General features: G+C 43.2%; 2 protein-coding genes across 2 annotated transcripts; one reads left to right on the forward strand and one right to left on the reverse strand.

Annotated features, from left to right (window-relative positions):
* The first annotated feature begins 41 nt into the window (after nt 1-41).
* Nucleotides 42-5,990, forward strand: dok3 (docking protein 3). The gene is made up of 5 exons (XM_062394355.1): nt 42-353; nt 1,160-1,462; nt 1,744-1,834; nt 4,544-4,731; nt 4,967-5,990. Exons 1-5 carry the CDS (start codon nt 297-299, stop codon nt 5,819-5,821), a joined length of 1,494 nt encoding a protein of 497 aa, XP_062250339.1. The 5' UTR covers nt 42-296; the 3' UTR covers nt 5,822-5,990.
* Nucleotides 5,991-6,456: 466 nt separating this feature from the next.
* Nucleotides 6,457-7,540, reverse strand: atoh1b (atonal bHLH transcription factor 1b). The gene has a single exon (XM_062393945.1). The coding sequence runs from the start codon at nt 7,449-7,451 to the stop codon at nt 6,810-6,812; it is 642 nt and encodes a 213-aa protein (XP_062249929.1). The 5' UTR covers nt 7,452-7,540; the 3' UTR covers nt 6,457-6,809.
* Nucleotides 7,541-12,071: the final 4,531 nt, after the last annotated feature.

The raw sequence follows: 12,071 nt of genomic DNA on the forward strand, positions 1-12,071 counted from the left end.
CAGAGAGGTGCGCTGCTGGTTTTGCACGGTGAGGAAGTTGCTAAAACGCGCAAAGGGAAGTGTGACTCAAGAAAATAGCAACCCACCACCTTTGTATTCTTTCTTTGGCAACAATAAAATTTCATATGAGAGATGAGTTGACTTTTAGCTGTGGTAGATGTTCTCTAGCCGATAAAAATGAAAGCTGCCTGTGACGTAAAGGAAACATATTTAAGTGGCTTAGGAAATCAATTTAAACGTGTTAACCTCAGAGCAACGAGTGCTGTGCTGCAGTGTAATATTTGAAGCTTACCAGCATGGATGACATCTTCAAGGAAGGGCTGTTGTACAAACAGGGAGTCAAGTTTGGAAAAGTAAGTTTTAAGGATTTTTTTTTATTGTTTGTGAGAATGAGAAGATTGTTGTTCATGTTTATTTGTGTTATTTTTTAATTAAGTGCCAACTGAACAACTTACTTTGTTTTTGGTTAATTAAGCAAAGGCTCAGTTAGTGAGACGACTATTAGTCAGATGATCAAAGTCTTGATGTGAAGAGTCTTGTGTGGAGTGAGTGCAAAGACAGTAACACGGCTTTAGTGAATCATGCAGAGCAGTTTAAGCACAAAAAAAAACGCAAACATTCTTTATCCAGAAAAAACACAATGTTATATACATATTTTTGAAACTGCTTTGTTTCTTTATTCCCAAAATACAAGTTGGATCTAGAAGATGTTTCTACCTGGGTCTTGTTGTCAGGTTGAGCCATTCAGTCAATTTTTAAGAATGACAGTCTTTGTACCCTCTCTCTATTTAAATGTTCCATAAGATGCAAGTCAACAATCACGTTCCCTCTATTACATTGAGATAGGACAACATCAGTGTCTGTTTAGTTACTATTAACCTGTATGGAAATCATTACCATTAACAACCACTTACATGCATGTGGGTCAATGCTTAGCCTGCTGTGTTTATCCTGTCTGTATTGTTTCATAAAAATAATTTAGATCAGCAGGTGTTTCTCATGGACTATTAATTGATAGTAACTATAGAAGATGTCCTATTTATATATTTTATTTATTTTAACCTTTTCATCTAAACAGAGTTTCCAGCAAGCATTTAGTTTGCATCAGTCACTTATCGATAGAGAAAGTTACATTTGACCTGTGCTCTCTTTACAACAGAGAATATGGCGTAAAATATGGATGGTGCTGTACAAACCCAGTTCCACAGCGGTTGGCCGGTTGGAGCTTTTCACTGTCCTTGACAAAAACAATGTTACTGACCAGAAGAGGGCGGGTCGTCAGAAGACGCCAGACAGAAAAACGGTGCGTCTCTGTGACTGCCTCGTCGTCACCCCTGCTCCAGACAAGTCTTGCCCCCGAGGGTGTACGGCCTTCTACTTGAAGACCACCCAGTGCACCTACACCCTGGCCTCCACGACGAGCCAGGACTGGCTGAGTGCCGTCTCTCTTCTGGCCTTCAAGGTATCGTACATGTCTCCTCTCTACCTGTACAACTTTCCCCCTTATCAGGGTTTGTGTTTTCATTTGGGAAAGGTGGGAATGAACCTTATCCACGGTCACAGAGAGAGAGCACAATGAGGAAGTTCATGTGGTATCTGCAACTTCTGCCACTTCACTTCTCCAATTCTTGTGCTTGCACAAGCTATGCTCCTTCTTGCATCTTACCACTTTGAAGTCGTAAAACGGTGATAAGAGGGTGATTTACACTTTGTTCAATATTTACCATGTCCCTGTGTTCACAGAAGGATCCAGAAGAATCAGACAAAAGGGGATTGGAGGGAGGAAATGGCCTCACCATGGAGAACAATGACCTTTACTCATCATGGAAAACCAGTAAGACGGACTGCTGATCGATCAACAAATAATCAAATATAACCGTGAAAAATGTGCTAATGTCATCCTTTAGCTGATTTGAGTTTTTTTCTTTTTAAATATTAAAATTGGTGCACATTAGAAAATACTAAGATTCAAATTAATGAACATGATGGAACGTCAGTCACTCAATCAATTCATTTCTGCAGCTCATTGCCTCACAATTGACTGATGAGCCAAGAGTAAATGAATACACAATCATGCTAACCATTGTATACAAGATTTAAAAAGTGCGATAAATATAAAAGATGAAAGTAAGTCAAATGGAATAAAAATAATATTTACAGATAATATAGATAGGTTAAAGATGGATACACCTCAGGGTGCTGTGTGCCGACTGCTCCTGCAGCTCGAAATATATCTTTGTTTTATTTGTTCATGCACTGCATTTGTGACATGTGGAGTAAGACTGAAATAATCATAGAATCAATACAGAAACCGGCGACCCATGTATGTGACTATTTTCACAGACAGTGTTTTCGGTTTTGTTTTGTTTTTTTATAAAGCGAAAATAAGGTTTTACCTCCCTCACCGCCCACTTAGTTTTTGTACAGTCCCTAAAAATAAGTCCCATATTGCAAGAAACAGACCTGACGATCAGACAGTTTAAATATTAATTTCCGATTCACATTCTCTATTTTCTCTAAGCAAGCTCTGGTTTAAATTAGTGCTGTCATTTAAGGCGTTATTAACGGCGTTAACGCAAACCTTAGCCTGGATGCCAGACGAACTTAGCCCAGCCCACAACATTTTTGGTCTGGCAGTTCGGTCTGGAGTCGCTCCGTTGAGGAAAAATTATGCCCGACCGGGCCAATCAGATTGTCAGGGCGGGCTTTATACGATGATTGACAGATGATCAACGGTAACTTAATCAACCACGTCATCAAAGTGCCCTTGGGTTGAATTCGTTTTCAACAAACATGCCTGCCGCTGGCGAGCTGAGATGTGTAGATGCTGCCATTGAGTCTGTTTCAGAAGACATCGACAGCGCATTCATTTTGAAAGAGGAACACAGAACGTGGAGGCGACGCCAAAGCACCGTGCTAATCCCTATCGCGCCGGCGCTTGGCTGTTCACACCGGACACGGAAGCGACGCTGAACCGCCGGGCAGCGCTAATAATATCACCCGTTGATCAAGTAGATCGCTGCACGGCTTAGTGCCAGTCACACCGGAGGATGAAGCCCCGCGCTGCGCCAAGGCTGCCTCGCGGTGCTTCAGCCTCCGGTGTGACCCGCACAAAGTTTTAACATGGGAGCGGATGGGAGCCAGCTGTTATTTAAGGCTTGGCGCTGCGCTGAAGCGTCCTGTGTAAACCGGTCAGTAAATAACTCACAATATGTTGCTTAGCATACGTCACATACTACGTTGCTCTGATTGGTTTTAGGTCTATCCAATTCAGCGAAGAGAAATTTTACTTCCTGGTCAATTGAAACACGCCCCATAATCACAGCCCAATGGAGCGGTCTCAGACTCACATTCTGACTAGAATTGTGAGTCTGACAACGTCAGGCTACGCAAACCTATTTTTACGCCGTTAATTTTTTTATCGCGAGATTAACGCAGAGCTGCCAACTCTCACGCTTTTGCATGTTGGTGGTTGCCTAAGTCACAATACTTTAAAAAAAAATCATTGTATCAGGCCGTCATGAAGTCCAGGAGCGGGCGAGTGTGTGTGTGCGTCTGTGTCTGTGTGTGTGTGTGTGTGTGTGTGTGGGGTTCCAGATAGCGCACCGTAGCCCCGCCCCCTGCCCCTGCGCACTCGCTCAGAGAGACACAGTGAGATCAGAGCTCAGTGACTGACTGCTTCTTAACTATGGAAACAGTGAAAACACAGAGTTTCTCTGGTCTCAGCTGATCAGAGATCAGCGCCTCAGCTTCTCGATCAGAGCAGAAGCTGCAGTTGGTTTCTACCGAGCTTCAGTATCTGTGTTTGCCTCCAGTCTGACCTGCTCTCGCTTTTTGTTTTAATATTTCGCCAACTAAAATATATATTTGTAAGCTATTAGGCTGAAGCTATATGTTTTTATTTATTTAAAAACAGGGTACTTCTTATTTCATACATTTTCCACAAATATGAGGAGGACTCAAATAGCCCTACAAAGTTCGATGTTTAATTTATTTCAAAGTAGGCCGACACTTGCCTGTGTATTTTGTTTGTTTGTTATTTTGTTGCTTGTCTGTTTGAGAGGCCTGACTGCTATGTTCACAGCAAACTTGAAAAAAATAAAATATTAAGCCATTGTTTAACTGCACTATAGGCTGAGTTCTTATTAATCTGAAATGTGCACTTTATAATTCTATTTTGTAGTGCCCTGTCATGTTGTTTTTCAATAAAATGAAACATTTGCATAAAGCAAGCCAATCCACTTGTCCATGTTGATAGAGCATTAAAACCCCAAAAAATGAATGAAGGGACATTAAGAATAGATACAAATTTGCGATTAATCGCGTTTAATTTTGAGTTAACTATGACATAAATGCGATTAATCGCGATTAAATATTTTAATCTTTTGACAGCACTAGTTTATATACATGTAAATTCATTATTTTTTGTTTTCCTCATAGATTGCACATGTCCAGGCCTTCCCATTTTGCGATTGGAAGAATGCCAGCAATATCAGCCGCTCGATGCTTAAGAAATATTTTAATATCATCTCCTCGTGTTTAGATCCGATCCTTCCACTGAACCAGTACCGAGTGACAGTCCAGAGCACAGAAGCATCCAGGAGGTGCAGACTGGCTGGAGAGTATCTGCTCTCCCCGGACGAAGAAGCTGTGACTCTGCTCGCCTTCTACACCGGCCATATCATCTACTGCTGGCCGTACACACTCATACGCACATTTGGTGAAGTTGAGGTAAAGGGCAGTTTGTTTGATCTATATCCGCAAAACGGTTACGTCCTTGAGTCAAATACCAACTCATCTAGTTTATTCAAATACCATCACAATGAGGGACCTGATATTTTACTGAGATTAATGGAGTATCTTGAAAGCAACACTTAAACATTTTGGAAAATGTGTTTTTAGCTTTTTTCCCCTTCTTGTTCTCAAGCCACTCCTTTAAGATGTGTATGAATGGCTGTGTTTACAGGGTGGATTCAGCATTGAAGTCAGCCATCGCACTCAGTCAGGAGATGGCGTGTTCAGCTTCCTGTCCCCTCATGGTCCTGAGATCCTCCGGGTCATATTGGAGCACTGCTCTGCAGAGAGGAGGTCCTCCGCTCAGGCGTTCAACATCAGCAGAAGATGGTCATATGACCAGTCTCCTTATACCTGTACCTTCCCCCCTGCAGCCGCTGGTCCTCCTGTTTACAATCCTGCAGATGTCCCTGTTGACGCAGAGGACGACTCTGCCATCCTCTATTCTACCATTAAAGTCACTCTGGTCAAACCTCATCTCTCTAGCAGCCAGGAGGCTGTTGAAGATGTAGGTGAGGATGAGCTGTGCTACTCCCTGGGCTCTGTAAGCCTAGGGGGTGAAATGGAGGACAACATTTACTACAACTTGAGGAGATCCACTCCTCCTCTGATCCGACGGGATCCTGAGACAGATGAGTCGGAGTGCATCTACTCCGAAGTGAAAAGATATGACTCTCCCTCAAACCCCCTGCGACAGCCTTTCTCCTCACCCCTCTGCCAACCTGTTCTCCAGCCTCCCCCCTGCCCCCCTCCCCTGCCTGCTCTCTCCGCCCTCAACCTCAAGCCCAAAGACCCGCGTTGGCCCGCTTTGAGTAATGTCAACCAGGCAGGGTTCAATACTCAGGCACGTGAGGCGGAAGACAGGGATGAGATGGAGGAGGCCAGCAGCTACTCCGCCCATGGCATCACCCACAGTGAGACCCCTGGCAGTTTTAAATACAAACTGGCAGGACTCTTTTCTAAGGACCTGGCAAAGATCCAGCCGCCCCTTCCCTCCGGAGTGGGCGGCCCCACATTTTCTCACTAGGCTGTTATTTACCAGGCAGATGAGGGGGAGCCATTTCAACCATGATGAATAGTCATGAGGCATATTTTGTTCCAAACATCTTTCAAAATCTCCAACCTGAAACATCACGTGTCAATTTTTTGGGGGCTTGCAGACTTTCATTATGTTTATCTGCAGACTCTTGTTGTTTTATTCTGGGGCTTGTTTAGTTTTTTTTGAAAACAGGATTTAATTAGTGTTGTTCGTCACTGCTGGAATGTTGGAGACGCTGCGGGTCCCTATGACATCGCCATTAGTTGATAAGCTGAAAGAACGACTGATTATTGGACAGTCTAATTATGGGGGGGAAGTGTTTCCTTGTGACAGTCTGTGAGTCACACATCATCTTTGGGGACTCGCTTCGTCCAGATTTTGTGTTTGTTCTTCTATTTAATTTTTTCACAAGTGCCGCATATAAATCAAGAGTTCTGCCACAATATGGAAAGAATAATTGTGTGGAAATTGCTTTTTGCATTTAGACATTTCACTCTGCTTCTCATTGTGGAGATATTGAAAAGTAATCTTCTCAATGTACAACAATGGGTCGTACATGAAAAACACAAACACAACTTAAAAGGCACACTGCTTTCATAACTATATCTTTATTGTAGCAAAATCAATCCTTATCATAAAATACCCCATAGCTAAACATAAATATCAAAATAATTGTTTTTAATTTATACAAATGTCACCAATGACACAGGAAATGTCACCAGTGATGTTCAGAGCATATAAAGTGCATTAAAAGGCCTTGGAAGTTCATGATGGCCTAAGGAAGTAAAAAATTAAAGATCTTAGAAAATGTTTTTGACTGTTACCAGAACTTTTCTTTCATTTGGCTGTGCAACATCTAAGCTAAAAAAATCATGACAGGAGAACATAGTTCAATCATATGATCAACATTTCTACAAGCTGTGATATTTGGTTCCCAAACAGACACTGAGTGTAAGCGGTCGGTGGTGAATGTCTGTCACTGTCTCCCACTCTGACTTTCCTCCATGTCACTGAGGTGTGAGGACTCCCCATCACTGAAAGAGGTTGTGGATTGGTTTGACCCCCGCTCGGATGGCGCTCCCAGTATGATGAGGTGACCCAGAGAGGCGGTGTGACCCCTCATGGAGGCCTTGTCCGCCGAGCCTTGACACGGACTCATGCACTCCGTCTGGACCACGCCGACCAGGAGGTCCGACAGCTCCGTGATGTAGATCTGCGCCATTTGCAGGGTGTCGTACTTGGACAGCTTCCTCTCGTTCTCCACCGACGGGATGACGCTCCTCAGCTCATCGAACGCTTTGTTCAGGCCGTGCATCCTCCTCCTCTCCCTGGCGTTGGCTGCGACGCGCCGGTGCTTCACGGGGCCGCAGTGGTTCCGCTGGCCTCCCTCCGCCTCCCTCTCGCAGTCCGTCTCTGCGGACGACACGCACTCGGGGTCCTCACTCGACATTGGCCCGAATCTCTCCAGTGAGATACCTGCGTCTGTGGCGCCGTGCGCGTCCCTCCGCGAGTACGCGCGGACTGCGCTTGAAGCCATCCAACTTTTGGAGTTGATGTGGGCCAGGCTGAAATCCTCGGGGTACTCCGGCCAGCTGGAGCTCTGTGCGTGTGCGGTCATCGCGGTAAAGGGCCCGTGGTCGTGCGCGACAGGGGAAGGTCACACAGGAGAAGGCTGGCTGCTGTCCTCGTCTCTGGGGTGGGTTGCACCGCAGCAGCATTTTATACGGCCTCCCCTCAGTCACCTTGGTGTCACTCCCATGCAGCCCGCAGACAGCCTGACAGCCTCGCAGCCTTAGGAGGCAGCAGCCAATCGCACAGTCCCCTCTGACCCTGTCAAAGAACAATTAGACAATGCTCGACTTTTCTTCTCCCATTGTGCTTTGTAACTCAATCACGACCTTGTTATTATCCCCACGCGGCGGGGGGCGCCAGTATTAATCATTTAAGAGCTGGGTTTATAGTTTTCTAAAGCATCAAGATGATCTGAGGAACTTATTCAGTCCAAAAACTTGGCTGCGTCTTTTGGCTGAACCAGTGCGTTTCCCCCGAAATAGCCACAATAAGGTAACAAGTGCGCACGCCAAAAATGCTTTTACACTTATTAGTTATTTAACAACTTTGAACAATAGGCTCCAACATGTTCTTAGCTCCTTTATTTTTCCACCCAAACTCTTTTTTATGTTATACTTATACACACACTATCATTCAGATTTGAACAACATCATCATCATCATCATGGACCTCCGCCCTGCTCTCAGTCCATGGAAAAACGACATGACCATGGTTTGGAGTTGACTTCTTCATTGGGTCTCACCCTTGAAGGAGTTGGCATGGGCTGGGGTTTGTTCTCAAACAAACAGTAAAAGGTGGAGGATATTCCCTAGGATTATTTGCAGAAGAATAATAAAAGGAACAGGTGGGAGACCAGGCCGGAGACGCACCTGTCTATGGCAGAGACACCATAACTGATAACTGTTGTCTGAAGGCAGTTTATGAATCATTTAGAGATTAGCAAGCTTCAAAACATACATGAACCACATTGGAGGACGTTCAACTATCCATATTATTACAGTATTATTCCATATATAATTATTTGGCCCATTACTTTTTAGAATTATGACTTCACTCATGCATCTTCTTCCAGTAAAATGTAGAATATACAAAATGGTGTCCAGTATTACAGAGTACACAATTGGAATTTTCCACGTTACATGAATGATGAATATTATGAATATTATTCATCATTCTTCTTATATATATGAGTATAATAATATGAGTATAATAACATTTATTTCTGTCTCATGCCAATGCATTTGGCTAATCCCTTCGTTGGATTATAAAAGAACCCTAATACAAACGCATACATCTTCTCTCAGTATTACAATTACTATCAAATGTGAATATTCATATAAACATGAATAATAGATAAGCTTTTATTATAATTATGATAATGGTTATTATTATAAGAAGTAGTAATAATAGTACATCATGGGACTCTTTCATTATGATTAGGATTATTATTATTAGTGGTAGTGTTGTTGTTAGAGATGAAGCTTTCGTCTCCTTCAAACTACCTAAAGGAACAAAGATAAATTAGACTACAGTTATTAACGGTCACGTGGGTTCCCTGGCCTGTGCCTATCAGCTGGTGTCCCCTGGCACCCCACCCAAACTGCGCACCTCTGTCACAAGCAGTGTCAGCCGTGCACGTCTCCCATATGCCGCAGCGCACACACACAAGTGTGCAGCGCCGCTCCGACGCTTTAATCACTCATTAGATCATCAATTACAGGAGCGGGTCTCCTCAGCACCAGTGGACCTGGCGGAGATCTGATGCTGTTGCGGTAATGGAGAGTCGGACAAGTTCTTACACTGGGCACCATCACTACCTTCCTCCTCCTTCTCCTCCTCCTCCTCCTCCTCGGGTCCAGTCTCCATGTTGTTGTGTGTGTGACAGTCGCATAAAGAAAATCACCGTGACCCGCCCCTCCGCCAGCAGTTTAATGAGGCCTACTCTTCACTTGAATAAATCGGCACACGCTCTCCGTCCCGGGGTGTCCATTATTTTTCTTTTTCTCTTTTGGGTGGGGAGGGGGGGGCGACATGAATATTTCATTCCACCAGCACCAGTGCCAGCGCAACAGCCTGCAACCCTGCGTCCACACTTCCCATCTGGTGCGGGGCGTGAGCGGGGGGCGTGGTGAGGAGGTGTGAGGGAACATGTGAGGTCAACCTCCACTGACCTCCCGCAAGAGATGGAGAGACTGGTGTGTGCACGGCTGTGTCTCCCTATCACGCGCACACGCGCACACACACACAAACTGTCAACTGGCAAGTTATGGCAACTTTCGTTCCTAGTATATCCTTGAGGGCCATGAAATCCATTTGTAATGGTGGCCTCCATTACAAATCAAAGAGTTGAGTTAAGTGAATGCAATGATAGCTGGGCGGTGGTGGATGATTTAGCCTGCAACAAATAATCCAAAAATGCAACAGCTTGCAAGTACAAAAAATCTCCATTTCAGCAAAATGTATTGAAGGTATGAAAAGTAGAAATCATTGCACCCTCTGAGCGTTATGGTCCTCGGATGGATCGTGATGCCTTAATGTGTACAGAGCATTTTAATGTCAATGCCAATATATTTAACTGCCTTGAAAATGGTTAAATCCTTAAGTTTTGCAAGCTGCACCGTTCTATTTACAGCGCTGTTAAATGTGCAATGTAACTTGTAACGACTGACTCGCATACAAATAAATCTAGTGGAAAACAAAGTGCAGTTTTTCCAGCTTAAATGGAGTCGAGGTACAAGTTGCAAGCACGTATATGACAGAAATAAATGCTTAAATGTCCTTAAAGTTAACATCCATCACTGTGGAGAAGTGATAACATGTTGCAACAAACAAGAGATGTACTGAACAAGAAGTAACAGCAAAACATCCGGGGAGTTTCTGATGGTTTATGTCTGTGAAGATTCACAGACTCGTCCATACCATGGTATTTATGCTATCACATGCTGCTATAACTAATTTAGCGGTGAACTTTGCAATGTGAAAATATTCACAACAACAATAAGCTTCACATGAGTCGATACGATGAATTAAACACCTGTCAAGCTACTGCAAATAACCAACATCCACAGGTGGACCCAGCTGTTTTATTAATCTGCAACCAAGCTTCTCAAATAACGTCCCTGTTTGGATTTTTTCCAAAACCACAGGCACGTATTTCACCAGCTGCAGATACACCACCACCTCCGTTAGTGATGACAAATCTGCCTCATTGATTTTGCTCAGGCTTAGACAGGAAACCTTCACCTGTTTGTATAACCAGCAGAGTATTTGCTTTGGCTCCTGAGGTATAGGTTTATGGAAATATTTGAACAAAACTTCTGAATAAATCCCAGGACCCAGTCAGAAACAGAGCAAGAGCTGATTTATGGGTTTTGGAACAAGCTCCTGGACTCAGTCTTGGACGACTCTGTATGCGTGATGACCAGAATGTCCTTTTGTTTGTCAAATTAAACACATTGTGTAGGATATATTACTAATTTAAACTTCGGTGCATGTGCCCAAAAGGCCACTACAATTTCAATAACTCATATTGTAGCAGATGGTTTCATTACATGTAACATTTACTTGGCAACTGGTTTATCTTGACCTACAACTATTTAAAACACAACCAGCAAACCACAGCGCTAACTCCTACTGTACACGCTACTGTCACTGCTTTTCAACTGTGAATAACCATATTAATTAGACACCAGACCCTGTTAGTGGTCTCGATGCCTCTCAACCAATCACACTGTTTGTTTGAAGCTGGTCGCTGTAAGAAACACTCATTTCGGCAACATTTCCTGTTCCATTTTACCTCATTATGAACAGGCTGATAAAAGAGAGAGAGAGAGAGAGTCCTTCCAATAATAAAACATTGTGTCATTGTTCTAATTTCTAGTAAATGAAGCAGACCTAATAGGGAAATTAAACCGTCGCTCTTGCCACTGGGGACGCCTTAAAACCTCTTCACTTCATATCCCTGGGGAGCCACAGTCGGGGAAACCAGGGCCTCGAGCAAGCCATAATTAATTCAACGGTATATTCTGAAGCCTCACTTTGAAGTTTTGTGTCTCTGTTTCATTGTCCACCTGTTCAAGACATTGTTACACCTTTCTACGACTATTATACATCCATGCACGCTACATATGGCTGCGACATTAATGCAGCATTCATTTATGAGTCTGTAATTTTCATTGGAGAGAGATAAGATGGCACTAACAGTGCATTGACTATAGATAACTTTGGTTATTGGAATCGATTACTTGGAAACTGAACATTTTCCATATTTATATACTGGGATGGTTGATATTATTTCAAATTAGTAGAATACATTTTGCTTTAGGAAACTTTCCAGAGAACTAAAGAATATTTTGGACACAAATCACAAAGACAATAGAATAACATATATTCTCGTATCTTTTACAGTACAATGTCATTTTAAAATGTTTATATTTTGAACGTATTCCATGTGGGTCCGCCTCCTGAATCATATCTGTCCCACTCTTTTACACGTTTTGATACCATATCAAATTGTATATATAACAAATGAATAGCTACACGTGATTTTTAACCCTATGACTCTTTGGGTGACTTCTCCTTCTCCACTGATCCACTGTAGGCCTCAGTGGATCATCTAGTGATCCACTTGTTTTGTAATTAAAGGCTCATTCATTTCCTAACAAAG

This window comes from Platichthys flesus, chromosome 8 (assembly GCF_949316205.1).
Source record: "Platichthys flesus chromosome 8, fPlaFle2.1, whole genome shotgun sequence".
In the NCBI taxonomy this organism is placed as follows: domain Eukaryota; kingdom Metazoa; phylum Chordata; class Actinopteri; order Pleuronectiformes; family Pleuronectidae; genus Platichthys; species Platichthys flesus.